Source organism: Bos taurus, chromosome 5 (assembly GCF_002263795.3).
Source record: "Bos taurus isolate L1 Dominette 01449 registration number 42190680 breed Hereford chromosome 5, ARS-UCD2.0, whole genome shotgun sequence".
In the NCBI taxonomy this organism is placed as follows: domain Eukaryota; kingdom Metazoa; phylum Chordata; class Mammalia; order Artiodactyla; family Bovidae; genus Bos; species Bos taurus.
Genome location: NC_037332.1, coordinates 68,294,904 through 68,310,618, shown reverse-complemented (window position 1 = coordinate 68,310,618; position 15,715 = coordinate 68,294,904). Strand labels below are relative to the sequence as shown.

The window sequence follows — 15,715 nt, the reverse complement described above, 5'->3', positions numbered from 1 at the left end:
GGGAGAGTTTTCTATAAGCCCTCTACTGCATACAACTATGTAAAAAAAAAAAATCACACTCCATCCACAAAGATGTTAAATTATAGGTCCATACGCCATACTGAGCTTGCTCATAAGAAAACAGTACGGGCTGCCCCTTCTGTGCCTGACAAAGTGTAGCAGACTGAAATTCGCCTGTTAACGGCCGAGAGTCAAGCTGATTGAAGAAGATCCTGCCGCCTGTTCGTAGGGTCCAGTTGGCTGTGATGGAAAAAAGCTGGAGGAAATACTGGCTGTGGGGACTTTGCGGGAGTGATGTCAGTCCTGCTGACACGAAGGGGAAAGGGACTCTGGTCCCCAGGATCGCACAGAGCAGGGCAGCTCAGATCACATGTGTGTATGTGGAGGGGAGGGCTGGGCTGTGAGACATCTGCTCTGAGCCCCATTCACCAGGGACACAGTCCCTCAGCATCTGGCTAGCTTAGAATCAGGACTTTTGCAATCACTAGCTCAGCACTGGTCCAGACCCCACCAGCTAAGCTTTTGTTTTGGGAATTTTCTACCAGCAGGGATTGGACCCTGGTGTTTCCACACCTTCGCCACCAGGACTCTGGTCTGATGAAGTTTCCATTGTCCACTGCGATCCTATGCCATCCACGTGAACAGGCAGGACAGTGAAACTCACCTGGTGGACAGGTGGGAAGGAAGGCTTCCCTCTGAGACGCCACAGGTCAGCAGACTGTCCTTTTTCCCAGACCAGCTGGGGAGGCAGAGATGGGAGAGGGTCTGGAGCAGCTGCAGGAATTCAAACCCTGTGGCTAATAGAGCTGTCCAACCAAAGGGACAGGTTAAGCAGGAAAGTCCTTGTAAATGCTACTCTGTACCTGGTTTTGAAGACAAGGCAGCACCTTTGAAAAGTCGCTGGGAGATGGGACACCTGCCTGTACTTTTCTCCAGCTAAGCATGCAACAGAAAGCATGTTCAGTTTTCTTAAAAAAAAAAAAAAAAAAAGGAACAAAAGAACCAAGAACTTTTATTTTCCAGGCACGTTTTCACCTATGGATTCTTTTTAACCAAGGACGCAGAGTTCTTTCTACATTCTGCAAAAACGGTTGAATCTATTTTAAGTTTTTTATGGCATTAGAAAATAAACTATGAACACAAAACAGGAGGAGAAAGAGCCCTTCGTGGGTGAACCACACTGCCGTATGGTCCTGAAGGACACTCTTCCTCACTAGAGGGAGAAGACAGACGAAAGAAGGCATCATAGCTGATCAAAAAATGGACGAGACGCAGAAACACAAAGCTTGGGGAATCTATGTGAATTTCCACTTAAAAAAACAAAAAGGACATAGTGAACAATTCCAAACTATAGAATTGAAGAAGCACTCGTTAAGGGTTGAATAGTCAGCTTGCATTGAGCAATCTTAAGCTAGAGTGCTGGGGGTCTAGCCGAGGCTTTGTGTCCCCTCCCTCCTTTCTGTCCACACCACTCAAGATTTCTCTGCTCCCTGCAGCAGGGAGGGAACTGTGGCCCATGTAATATCCAGAATTAGAACCATTGCACTTAGGCAAAAATTGAATTCATTTGGTAATGTACCTTCACTGCTATAATAAATCAGGTGGGCACAGTGGTGTTGCTTTATTGTTGCTGTGTTTTGGATATTTTTGGAGGGGAGGGGTGAGGGAAGCAGTTTTTATCCTAGAAGACCTCAGATGTGCTAAAACAACCTAACCAAAGCCTACACAGTGCAATGCTAGCTCTGTGAGATAGTCTGTAAAATACAGCATCCTGATCGTGGAAGGTCAGGAAATGCCATGGACTCAATCAGTGATGCTCCTGGGGATTTACAAGACACAGCACACAATCAAGGCTCTGAAAAGTCCTGCAGAAAGGAAATGGACTTAGCTTTGTTTCCCAAAGACACTTGACCACAAAACCCTTATTTTGCATCACACCAACTCGTGTCTGGGGAGAACCTGTGTTCTCTGAAGCACGTTATCAGGAAATGCCAGAAACCTCTTTCATTAGTAGAAGCTTTGTCTCTGAGGACAGTTTCCCCTGCCTGGTCATAGGGTCCAGGAATAATACCAGAGAGAGCTGAAGTCTCACTCTACTTGCATACATCTCTATCCATCAAGGGTATGGTCACTGTGCCCTTCGCAAAGGGGAGAGAGAGCTTGGAAGAAGGTATACAACATTTTATAAATAGCTTCGGCCACCCTCTCCAGTGCATGCCTCACTCACATTCAATAAAATAATTTTCTCAGTGAGACATGGCAGCTGTTGCTCACTGAGCTGGCTGTGAGCTTGCTGATACAGTTTTAATAGTTTCTGTGAATAAATTATTCATTTTTTGTTTGTTTAGAATATTCTCACCTCTGTGCTATACACTGAATCAAAAAAACAAAAAAGCAAAACTTACCCCCACCCCACCCCCTGTTATTAGCACTATCATCATCATCATTATTATTATATACAGTCTCTGCTACCAACTCATTCACTGGCTGTAAGAGGGAGGTGGCTCCAACTTCAACCATGGCCTCGGAAATGAGAAGCATGTGCAGGCGTTAATTAGCCAGGAACAGGAAATGGAGTGTTTCCAGCCTTCCAGAGGAAAGGGGCGTGGATTACCATCCCAGAAGGCGGTCCTTGCTGCTCACTGCTGGTGGTCTCAAAGGCGCTGATGGTCTCTTGGCCTCTGGAGGACATGGGAGAGGGTATGCCTGTGCCTGTGTGTACAGTCTGCCTCTGACCCTCACCAGGAGTAGAAACACCAGGCCATTGCAAATCTTCCGATGTCGGAGTCCTGCCACAAAATTTCAATCTTTTTTTTTACATGGCAAAGAGTAGAAAAACAACACTTGTAGGCGGAGACCTGAATGCTCCGCTGGAAATGACAGGAGGAGGCGGTTGGCAAATATCTCCCTCTCCCTCAACAAGGCAGACATCACTAATCAGTTACAGCATTCTTCCATGCCGTGCCTGGCAAATCTCTTCTGGGGCTTAAAGGCAAATATTACCAATAAACTGGAATGGGCACATGACAGGGAATTGGTCATCTCTTGGGTTAGGCAAAGAGCTTGGACTACTCAAGTGGCCTGCTTCAAGCATGTGGTTTTCAAATTGGACCATAAAAAATGTGAATTTGTAGGGATCCGATACTCCTGGGGTTGTCCATGAAGAGTCCAAACCTCAGGTTAAGTCTGTGGATACCAGGGGTTTGCTAATTGTCCAGCATGTCTATGTAAAGCTCTTTGAGGGCTGAGACTATTGATTTTGTTCAACGCTCTACCCACAGGGTCTAGAATTAGGCCTAGCACATAGTAGTTGCTCAATAAATACGTGTTGCATGTAAAGCAACAGCCACTTCACCTTCATCACAACTGGCACTGCCAGTTAAAAACTTCTGTACAAAAGCCTGTTTTACCAGATTGCTAATTCTGGTGGGGGGGAAGCCACAATCAGCTTTCTCCTTGGGATTAAAAAAAAAATCACTTTTCTTTAGCATGACATGACTGAAATCAGTTTTGGAATCAGTCCCTTGCAAAGATGGCTCTATTTATTTCCAGCAGAATTTTAAGAATGGTGGCATCAATAGACTGCACGATGGTTATCACAGTGACTCTGAGCGGTTAGTAAGGAGAACATTCATGCCCCTGCAGGAGCTGTTTGCAAGCACAGAATGAAAACATAGATTTCTTCGGAAAAGACATTAAAATCTTGTTGCCCCCCCAAAGAAATCTATACAGAGACCATGTTTAAATAACTATAAATAACTTAATTAGCATTTATGGAATGCACAATTCATGGAATTCACCAGAACACAAAGAAACCTCTGAGACAGTGTCATGGGATTCACGTCTAAAAAAACAAGGACACCCATCCTAGTCCCCTGCCAAGACAGCCGTCCTTCCCTAGTAAGGATTTAAATAATTCTCACCATGCTGCTCGCAGCATCAATCCCCAAAGAAATATTAATTTACAAAATAACCCAATATCCATATAATTCTTTTCGACAAATAAAAATCTTAAATTAAAAAAAGCACGATTCTCTCTCCCCTCTCCCCGCCCACACCCTCCCCCCACTTTCATTCCAATTTCAGGTAGCTTGGCACTGAGTAATTGAACATTAAAAAATCGAGTTTGTAGACTTCGTACAGCTGCGTCTGGTGCTCCGAGCTGATGTTCTGGAAGAACTCTGTGGTCATTTCATCAGTAGTTCTCGTGGACTTGGCGTAGGTGGGGAACTTCAGGTAGCTGCCCACGCCCGCCAGCTGCAGGACGTAATTGGAATCCTCCTCCAGCGTCTCGTACTTGCCCACGAGGTCGTAGTGGATGTGGCACGGGTGGCACAGGGAGTAGACCGTCTGCCAGTGTTCGTTGAAGGGCTCCTCGCGCTGCGTGTGAGGGTCGATGAGATACGCCACGAACTCCTCGAACTTGACGTCGTCGCCCTTGCGCAAGGCCTCCTGCGTGGCGTTCTTGCGCTGCCGCTTGATGATCTTGGTACCGTAGCGCTTATGGAAGGAGGTGTTATACTTCTGTGTGAACTTGTTCCGGTAGGCGGACACCAGCCTCTCAAAGGGCTCCCGCACGAATAGGAACTTCATGTAGCTTTTCAAGCGGTGGTTGATCTCCGGGATGCTGTACTGGTTGAGGGTCTTCAGGTTGGCCGAGACGTGCGCCTCGTTGGCCGGGATCTCCATGGGGTCACTGTACTTGCCCCGGCCGGTCAGGACCATCATGAGCCGCTTCCAGTTGGTGCACGCCACCTTGGGTACGTAGCAGTAGATGAGCTCGTGGTCCTCATCCACCACCAGGTGCTTCAGGTCGTTGGGGGTCAGCACCCGCCGCTTGCGGCTCATGGCGCTGTTGGCCCGGCAGGTGTCGGTGACCTGGTCCCGCCGCATCTGATGTAGGACTGCCGTGTTGGAGAGCTCCAACTGCAGGGGAGACAAAAGAGGGATAAGAGATCAGTACTTGGTGTGGGATGTTGATACGGGACCACCGTCCACAACCACGATGGCCAACGTGGGCCACCAAGGTTGGCACTGCCAGCCTAGATGGCCTGTCTCCATTTCCAGTTCTCTATCAGCTGTCAGGACTGTTCTGGTTCTCTGTTCCACTGTACTTCCTCTGGAGAGTAATAATAATAACCAACATATAACTTGTCCATCACCCTCTACATCCCAGGCATTGTACCAGAGCTTCATATATAGAGTTTTTCTCTTCTTGAAAAGCTTGAACCATTATTGATTTATTGAACAACATCAAATAGCTTGCCACCAAATAGGGTCGCAGTAATGAAAAAGTACAAGGTAACTGCCCTTATGGAGCTGAAAGTCCAGCTGGAAAGAAAAGGAAACTGAGGTTCAAAGAGATTGTTACTAGCTTGAGACCACACAGTAAGAGAGTCACTATTCAAACTCAGGTCTGCTTGGCAACCAAAGCTACCCACTTTCCACTCTAATCTGATGTCCAGTCCTCCCATATTCTTGACTAAAGCAGGACAGAAGCCTAGAGTTCTGGAATTGGATTGATCTATCTTAAAGCAAGGGGATCCAATTTTTATGCAAACCTATCACTGTGCACACCTATCGTTTTTTGCTTTCTCAGTGCCAGTGTCTTGATTCTCCTCTGGGAACCTGCTTGCCTTTATTCTTTGCTCCCTGCCCTCTCAAGCTGCTGAGCTGAGAGAATGCAGCCTGGAGCTTGGGGACAGAGAGGAGGGCTACCATGCAGGGAGCACTAGACTGGAAATGAAGGGGACTGAGGAAAGATGAGCAGAAAGACAGGGGGATGTATTTCCAGGGACATCATCTGAATACCCAGGTCCATATGTTGTTGAAACCAGACCCCCAAATTCTGGGCTTTGGGGTTACATTAATCAGTATATTTGCTTTGGTGCATAAGGCAGTCTGTCTGGGTTATATCATTTGGAAGCAAAATATGTGGGTATTTACATGTATTACCTTTGATCTTTTCCTCTCTGCCACATTCATCTACTGAGCCACGGATCCATCCACTCAAATGTATGTTGTGAGCTCTGCCCCCTCCAGGCTGGACTGGGGGTGGTCTAGAGTTGGGAATGCAGAGGGATCAGGGAACTCCCTCCTCTAAACCGAATCAGTAGAGCCAAGGGCCTGAGTGGCATACAGGAAGCTGACCTTGCATTTCCAACTCTGAACCACAGTCTGTACAATTCATTTTGGAACATGCATGGGGCAATTGGGAAGGGCTTATATTAGGGACCTCAGAATGTGACCTTATTTGGAAATAAGTTTTTTTAAAAATACTTATTTGGCTGCGTCGGGTCTTAGTTGTGGCACTTGGGATCGCTTCACTTCCAGGATCTTTAGTTGTGGCGGGCGTGTGTGCTAAGTCACTTCAGTCGTGTCTGACTCTTTGCGACCCTATGGACTGTAGCCCACCAGTCTCCTCTGTCCATGGGATTCTTCAGGCAAGAATGCTGGGGTGGGTTGCCATTCCCTTCTCCAGGGGATATTCCCAACCCAGGGATTGAACCCACATCTCTTATGTCTCCTGCATAGGCAGGAGGGTTCTTTACCACTAGCGCCACCTGGGAAGCCCAGTTGTGGCATAAAAACTCATAGGTGCAGCATGTGGGATCTAGTTCCCTGACTGGGGATTGAACCTGAGGCCCCTGCATTGGGAGTGTGTAGTCTTAACCACTGGATCACCAGGGGAGTTCCTGGAAATAGGCTTTTTTTTTTTTTTAGATGCAATTCAACTGAAGTCATACTGAGTTAAGGTGGTTTCTAGTCCAATGACTAGTGTCCTTACAAGGAGAGAATGCAGAGACTCAGACACAGAGAGAAGGCCATGTGATGGCAGAGGCGGAGGCTGGAGTGATGTGTCTACTAGCTAAGAGATGCTCAGGATTGGCAGCCACAACCAGAAGTGGGTGAGGGAAAGGAAGAGTGTACCCTAGAGCCATCAGAGAGGATGGCCCTGCTGACACCTTGATTTTAAAATTCTAGCCTCCAGAGCTGTAACAGAATAAATTCCTGTTACTGTAAGCCAGTGAATTTGTGCTACTTTGTTATGGCAGTCTTAGGGAACTAATACAGGAGCCAGGCCTTCAGCCTATGACTTTGAGCAAATTGATATAAAATATAAGTGTATAAGAGTGGGTAATGTTATACATGATCATATTTTTACATAGAAGAATCAGAAGAGAGTATTAGAGCACTAAGTAGGAAGTAGGTGAGACCTGAAATCAGAAGACCTATGCAAGACCCTTAACTTTTTAAGCCTCAGTTCTATTATTTGCGAAATTGGAACAGTGCCACCTACCCTGCTGGGATGTTGATTAAATCAAGCAAAGTATGGTTCAGCATTTAGAAAATAAGATCAGGTCTAGTTCAGGTACAAGGTATGGTACCCAGGGGCAATTCATTCTTTATGAAAGAAGAAAAAAATTAAAAATACGAGGCCAGAAATTTCACATAGACATTTCACCAGCTCTATGATTTTTGTTGCAGGTCAACCCTAGGTCATGAAGTTCAATTCATATTTATTTTGAACACTAAAACTCTGACTTTTGCACATCCTGACTTCTGAACAGATGTATTCATCACCTTAAGAAGAGCATTCATGCCACTTGAAAAAACAAATAGAACTGTTCTAAAAGAAATAGAAGGAAAAGGAGGGGAAAAGGGTGCATCAGTTTTGTCCATTTAAATCACTATTGGACAGGTTTAAAGGCCGTGAATGGCCAAATGAGCAGAGAAACGGGGGGACTTCCTACTTTCCCCTCTGTTGTTTTCAGCTGGAGACAATTCTATGGCTGTCTGACTCCCCAGGGAGGCAGCGTGTCAGTTAATACTGCACTCAGGACCACAAAGCCTTGAAAAAGGGAAACTATACCATGGCGTCGTTTTACATCCAGTTGCAGAGACAGAAAATAACTCAGAAGGGCTTTGAAATGTGGTATTTGTGGTTTCTTTCTTTTCCATTTCCTCCTCCTTCACAGAGTCTAGGTGGCTGATGGCGCACCTGCTGCAATGAGGCAGCACAGTTCCCCTCAGGAGGACTTGGGGGCGCAGATCAAGAGAATAAGTATACTCTCAGTCCTGAGACACATTTGCAATTGCTTCTCAGAGGGAAAAACTCACCCAGGCCTTTAGTGTTGAATTTTTAAAATAAAATATTTTGTTTTTATTTAAACTTTCTAAAATGTATGTCTGCGCTCGGTCGTTGTTGCTGCGCTCGGGTTTTCACTCGTGGTGGGGGCTGCTCTGTAGCTGTGGTGTGCAGGCGTCTCACTGCAGTGGTTTCTCCTGTTGCAGAGCACGGGCCCGGTAGCTGTGGCACACAGGCTTAGTCGCCCTGTGGCACGTGGGATCTTCCCAGACCAGGGATCAAACCTGTGTCCCCTGCATTAGTGGCAGATTCTCTCCCATTAGACCACCAAAGAGGTTCTTAACTTCTTATTTGAAAATGATTTCAAGCTAGTGTAGATTTATTGAGTATAATGTATAATTTATTAAAAGTATAATGGTACTAAAGTATGCACAAATATAAGAGTAGGTAGACGAGACCAAACGTTCAAATGATGGATGATGATGTTTTACTGGAACCAAGGCCCTGCTTGAAACATACAAGGTCTGCTCAGGGCTGGTGCACTGGGATGACCCAGAGGGATGGTATGGGGAGGGAGGTGGGAAAGGGATTCAGGATGGGGAACACATGTACACCCGTGGCAGACTCATGTTGATGTATGGCAAAACCAATACAATATTGTAATTAGCCTCCAATTTAAATAAATTTATATAAAAAAAACCCATACAAGGTACTTGCTGTCTGTGCTGGGACAGCATCTTTGCAGTGTGGCATTCCTCCTCTATATGCCACTCAATTCTCCCAGCACTTTCTCATTTCTAGTTACTATCAATTCCAGCACCTTGTAATATCACTTGACCTTTACTTGGTCCAGATACATCATTTATATATTTTCTGTCTCTGCCCATTTCCAATGAGCCCAAAACAATAAAAATGGAGCTACACAGTACCACCAAGGCCATCAATGAACACATGTACCATAATTTCACATGGTAGGACTAGGTAAGCAGGGTTGGCCCAGGGATAATCCAGAAATGCTTTAACTTTGTCAAAAACACAAGAGTACAAAATAAAAATTTAAATTAATTCTTAGAACTTGGATCCCTGGGAGCTCTATCTGTGGACCCCTTGAACCTTCGTTTAAGAAACCTGGATTAAGGAGAGCCCTGGGCGGGTCAGAAGGAGTAGAGGAATGCTTTGCCATCACGGTCAGGATGGAGCAGGAGAGATTTCGGATGGTGGCCTGGGCTGTTGCAGTTATCTCCAGACTTGTTAGCAGGACCAACAGCAGGTTAGAAGTTGTAATCAGATAAACCACTGTTTCTAACCTTAAAGAAAATGCAGATCTGGTTATGTCATTTCCACACTTGTATCGTAAGCAGTTTCACAAGAGCTTTTGTAATGGTCCCAACTCTTCAGCAACTAATAACATTCTCTGAGTATCAGTTTGGGATCTAGTCAAGGGACCTACAGCTCTGGGACATCAGGAAAACGAGGGAGTAAAGAGCATTCTTTGTGGGAACAGTTCACGCCCTTGTCACAGACAGAAAACATGTGTCTTCTCCAACCATGTTTTATCAATTTTACAAAGAGGGTTTGTTGTGCTGATAATTATCTGAGCTGCAAGATCAATCTCTCGTTCTCTAACTCCCTTTATCTCCCCTCTTTTTCTTTTCTCAAAAGTATTTGTACAAAAGACAGATGTGTGGTATAAAATTGAAATAGGAAAAAAAGAGGGCTGTGATTAAGGATCTCCTTTGGTGGTGGGCTTCCTAGTAGCAGGGATGAAATTGGAAATGTGATTAAATCTCATTGCTTTTATTCTCAGAAAGGAGAACCATTCCAACTGTTTAGGGCAGAAAATGTACACAGTCTTTATTAATTTGTTTTTGGCTATGCTGGGTCTTCATTGCTGCTCAGGCTCTTCGCTAGTTGCAGGGAGCAGGGACTACGCTTTAGCTGCACGGGCGTCTCACTGCAGCAGCTTCTCTTATTGTGGAGTATGGGCTCTAGGGCACAAAGGCTTCAGTAGTTGTAGCACGTGGGCTCAGCAGTTGAAGCTCCTGGGCTCTAGAGCACAAGCTTAATGGTTGTGGCTCATGGGTTTAGTTCTCTGCAGCCTGTGGGATCTTCCTCGACCAGGGATTGAACGTGCACCTCCTGCATTGGCAGGCAGACGCTTTACCACTGAGCCTTCAGTTCAGTTCAGTCGCTCAGTCGTGTCCAACTCTTTGAGACCCCATGAATGGCAGCATGCCAGGCCTCCCTGTCCATCACCAACTCCTGGAGTTCACCCAGACTCACGTCCATCGAGTCAGTGATGCCATCCAGCCATCTCATCCTGTATCATCCCTTTCTCCTCCTGCCCCCAATCCCTCCCAGCATCAGAGTCTTTTCCAATGGGAAGTCCACAATCATCAGCATGTAGGAACTAGTTCCCTGACCAGGGATGGAACCTCGGCCCCTTGCATTGGCAGAGTGAAGTCCTGCACCAGACCACCAGGGAGGACCCAGAAAATGTACACAACCTTAAGGGACTCAGAAATTTGAGTCGAGGAGGGAGACTGTTGGATTCAGTCTGCCCATGTTGGCATATTCCGAGGGTCACTTTCTTCACCAGACACTAGTATCATGCCTCACTACACCTGTGTCTACAGGGTGTTTCAGCATTCACAGAGCATGTTCACACACCGTCCCATGTAAAGGTCCCATTGGGACTCTTCCAGAGCCTTCCTTTTAGGAAGTTTATATTTAGCAGACCAGCCCAAGCTTCCAGCCATGTATCATCTTTTTCTGGGCTGGCTCCTGCCAGGTATTAACAATACTTCACATAAATGGTTCTCAACCCTGAGTATGCATGGTAGTCAGCCAGAAGGCTCGTTGAAACACAGTTTGCTGGTTCGCACCCCGAGTTGCCAAGTCAGCAGGTCTGGGACTGGGCCTGAGAATTTGCATTAAAGGTCCCAGGTTGTCAGTTTGCTGGGGCTGCTGTAACAAAATACCATTTCTGCTTAAGCAGCAGAAATGGATTTTCTGAGTCCTGGAGGTACAGGCAGGGCTGGTTTCCTCTGAGGCCTCTCTCTTTGGCTTGTGTATGTCTGCCTTCTTGCTGCCTTTCCACCTGCCCGTCCCTCTGTGCATCTTTACCCTTTGCTGTCTCTTCACCTCTTATAAGGACACTAGTCCTACTGGGTTAGGGCCCACCCTAATGGCCTCTATTGAATTCAGTTATCTCTTTAAAGAGCTTTCCAGGTGGCTCAGTGGTAACAGTTTGCCTGCCAATGCAGGGGATGTGGGTTTGATCCCTGGATTGGGAAGATCCCCTGGAGGAGGAAATGGCAACCACTCCAGTATTCTTGCCTATAAAATCCCATGGACAGAAGAGCCTGGCGGGCTGCAGTCCATGGGGTCACAAAGAGTCAGACCCAACTGAGCTCTCACACACAGTCCTCTTTAAAGACTGTCTCCAAACAGGGGTACATTCTGAGGTACTGGAGGTTGGGACTTCCACATATGAATATTGGGGGTGGGCACAATTCAGCCCATTCCACCAGGTGACGCTGATGGTCTGAGGACCACACTTTGAGAACCACATCTTTATACTGTGAGGAAAGGACTGTAATCTAACATCTTTCACCAATTCATAGCTAGTCTTTTTTTTTCCAATTGGAGGAAAATTACTTTACAGTGTTGTGCCAGAGCTAGTCTTAATTATAGAAGCCTGAATCAAGTCCGTCATCTGCTGCCAGGCAACTCCCAGGTCTACCTCCAACTCCAGCCCCCACTCCCCTCACCTCTCTTTGATCTCCCAAAAGTATCAATTAGGTCACAGAAAGGCTGATTCTAGGAAACCATGGACATGGCTACAGGCTCTGAGCTGTATCTTGCGTTCTCATTTAGCTGTCTATTTTTAATTTGGACAGTTAAAAAAGGCAAGTATAATTAGTTGAAGTACCAAATTTAGGGACTTTTTGAAAAAAGTCTTTAAAACTTTACTACGTTTCATCTTAAAAAGGAAGGGAGGCTGGTTTCCCTTAAATTAAAACATCTTTTGTGGTGTTTACAATTTCTTTCAGACACAAGAACCCAAATGGAAGGAGGAACAGCTGGTCTATTTTACTGAGTGGAGGAGATGCAGAGGAGTGGAAACCCAGAGAAAAAGGTAAATTTAAAGGCATCCAGAGAGTGTGGCAATGGCACCCCACTCCAGTACCCTTGCCTGGAAAATCCCATGGATGGAGGAGCCTGGTGGGCTGCAGTCCATGGGGTCGCTAAGAGTCAGACATGACTGAGCGACTTTTCTTTCACTTTTCACTTTCATGCATTGGAGAAGGAAATGGCAACCCACTCCAGTGTTCTTGCCTGGAGAATCCCAGGGACGGCGGAGCCTGGTGGGCTGCCGTCTATCGGGTCACACAGAGTCGGACACGACTAAAGTGACTTAGCAGCAGCAGAGTGTGTGGACCGGGAGAACCTGTCATTAACAACTGTCTGCTTGGACCCACTAGCGTCCTGGTGGCACTGCCATCATCCTGTTTTCTTTTTTTAAATATTTATTTGGCTGTGCTGGGTGTTAGCTGGGGCACGTGGGATATTTGATCTTCATGGCAACATGGGGGATCCTTAACTGCGGTTTGTAGGATCTTTTCATTACAGCATGCGAGCTCTTAGTTTTGGCATGTGGGATCTAGTTCCCTGAACAGGGATTGAACCTGGTCCCTCTGCATTGAGAGCACGGAGTCTCAGCCAGTCGACCACCAGGGAAGCTCCTCTGTTGAATTTTGGAATTGTGGGGAAGGAGAGGAAAATCCAGTGATCTGATTTGCTGTGATTCTATTCTCTTTCCTTCATTACAGAAATTCCTAAACTCTCACCTAAAAGGCTAGTCATGGAGGAATCCGCAAAGAAACCACATCCATAGCAGAAAAGAGGCCCGAGTTTATACTGGCTACCACTCTTTGAGCCACCATTAATCCTTGCACTCTAGGACACAGGTATTGTTAGTATTCCCAACTTATGGATGAGAAAACTGAGGCACAGGGAGAACAGGTAACTTAAGATCAGGGAGCTAGGAGCTGGGGCTCGAATCCATGTAGCCCATGCTCTGAGCCCCTGCACTGTGCAGGCTCCCAGGAAGTTACCATCTCCAGGGAAGCTGCTGGAGCCATGAGTCTCTGTGCTGGCAGCTCACAGGGGAGACTTCAATACCACTGAAGCTTGGGGGCTCCACCCTAGAAATCTGATGCTATTGCTTTGGGTGTGGCCAGTTCCCTAGGGATTCAAAAGCTGCCCAGGTGGGGGTCACTGTCTTAGAGGCTCCAGTGTTGGCAGCTGTTAACTAAAGCACAGAGTGGACTTGAGCGATGATCTGTGTGTGATCTTGGGCAAGTTTCACCTTCCTAGTCTTCAGATTTGAAATTGGGGGCTTTCCATCCAGTAGGGCCAGAGATCAAAGGTCTAGAAAGCCATAATGCCGATGTCTTTGGCTATATCCTTAGCGAACTGCTTAGTGAACTGCTAGGAGTTCTATTAAACTTAAAAACCTTTATGTTTAGAAAAGAAAGAAGAAAAAGCCTTTGAGCCTTTAAAGAAAGAATCTAGTCTGAACCTGTTGCCAAACTTAAAGGGTTTAGGAAAGCAGTGATTTCACATTAATGGACATTAACATTGCCTGAGAAGTTTAATTATAGCTGATTTACAATGTTGTATTAATCAGGCTTCCCTGGTGGCTCAGATGGTAAAGAAATCTGCCTGCAATGCGGGATACCTGGGTTCCGTCCCTGGGTTGGGAAGATCCCCTGCAGGAGGGCATGGCAACCCACTCCAGTATTCTTGCCTGGAGAATCCCCAGGCAAGAGAAGCCAGGCAGGCTACAGTCCATAGGGTCACAAAGAGTTGGACATGACTGAGTGACTAAGCACAGCACATATGGCAAAGTGATTCATTATACATATATACATTCTTTTAAAATATTCTTTTCCATTATGATTTATCATAGGATATTGAATATAGTTCTCTGTGCTAGACAGGGGGGCCGTGTTGTTTACTCATTCTGTATATAAAAGTTTGCATCTGTTAACCCCAATCTCCCACTCCATCCCTCCTTTAGCCCCCTCCGCCTTGGCAACCATGTCTGTTCTCTGTGTCCATTGTTTCTGTTTCATAGATAGGTTCATTTGTTTCATATTTTAGATTCCACATATAAGTGATATCAGATAGTATTTGTCTTTCTCTTTGTGACTTCACTTGGTATGATAATTTCCAGTTGTGTCCATGGTGCTGCAAATGGCATTATTTTGTTCTCTTCTATGACTAAGTAGTACTCCACTAGACAGCATATTAAAAAGCAGAGACATTACTTTGCCAACAGAGGTCTGTCTAGTCAAAGCTATGGTTTTTCCAGTAGTCATGTATGGATGTGAGAGTTGGACTATAAAGAAAGCTGAGTGCCAAATAATTGATGCTTTTGAACTGTGATGTTGGAGGAGACTCTTGAGAGTCCCTTGGACTGCAAGGAGATCCAACCAGTCAATCCTAAAGGAAATCAGTCCTGAATATTCATTGGAAGGGCTGATGCTGAAACTCCAATACTCTGGCCACCGGATGAGAAAAACTGACTCACTGGAAAAGACCCTGATGCTGGGAAAGATTGAAGGCAGGAGGAGAAGGGGATGACTAGAGGGTGAGATGGTAGGATGGTATCACCGACTCAATGGACAGGAGCTTCCAGGAGTTGGTGATGGGGCAGGGAAGCCTGGTGTGCTGCAGTCCATGGGGTCACAAGGAGTCGGACACGACTGAGCAACTGAGCTGAATATTCCACTACGTACACCACTTTATCCATTCAGCTGTTGATGGACATTTAGGGTGTTCCCATGTCCTAGCTGTTGTGAATAGTGCTGCTCTGAACATAAAGGTTCATGTATCTTTTTGAATTATAGTTTTCTCTGGGTATATGCCCAGGAGTGGGACTGCAAGATCATATGGTAGTTCTATTTTTAGTTTTCTGAGCAACCTCCATACTGTTTTCCACAGTGGCTGTATCAAACTTACATTTCCATCAACGGTGTAGGAGGGTTCCCTTTTCCTCACACCCTCTCCAGCATTTGTTAATTGTAGACTTTTTAATGATGGCCTTTCTGACTGGTGTGAGGTGGTACCTAATTGTAGTTTTTATTTGCTTTTCTCTTATAATTAGCAGTGTTGAGCATCTTTTCATGTGCCTATTGGTCATCTGTATTTTTTCTTTGGAGAAATCTCTATTTAGGTCTTCTTCCCATTTTTGGATTGGTTTTCTGTGGTTGAATTGTATGAGCTGTTTGTATATTTTTGGAAATTAAGCACTTGTCAGTTGTATCATTTGCAAATATTTTCTTCCATTCTGTATGTTGTTTTTTTGTTTATGGTTTCCTTTGCTTTGAAAAAAGATTGTAAGTTTGTTTAGGTCCCATTTGTTTATTTTTGCTTTTATTTCTTTTGCCTTGGGAGACTGACCTAAGAAAACATTGGTACAATTTATGTCAGAGAATGTTTTGCCTATGTTCTCTTCTGGAGTTTTATGGTGTCATGTCTTATGTTTAAGTCTTTAAGTCAGTTTGAGTTTATTTTTGTGTATGGTAAGAGTGTGCGTTCTAACTTCTCTGATTT

General features: G+C 45.5%; 1 protein-coding gene and 1 long non-coding RNA gene across 6 annotated transcripts in view; one reads left to right on the top strand and one right to left on the bottom strand.

Annotated features, from left to right (window-relative positions):
* The window catches only part of LOC112446720 (uncharacterized), a 59,426-nt gene that overhangs the window by 37,191 nt on the left and 6,520 nt on the right, over window positions 1-15,715 (top strand). The window contains exon 2 of the long non-coding RNA XR_003034783.2: window positions 12,145-12,230. This is a non-coding gene — a long non-coding RNA (uncharacterized lncRNA). The remainder of the gene's footprint in view (window positions 1-12,144; window positions 12,231-15,715) is intronic.
* Window positions 965-15,715, bottom strand: part of CHST11 (carbohydrate sulfotransferase 11) — a 305,169-nt gene continuing 290,418 nt past the window's right edge. For 4 of the 5 annotated variants that reach the window (XM_059886490.1, XM_005206630.5, XM_005206631.5 and 1 more), the window contains one exon: window positions 965-4,926. In XM_059886490.1, the coding sequence (XP_059742473.1) occupies window positions 4,072-4,926 (855 nt within the window). In that variant the 3' untranslated portion in view covers window positions 965-4,071. The remainder of the gene's footprint in view (window positions 4,927-15,715) is intronic. The other variant, NM_001192668.3, reaches the window with a different exon arrangement.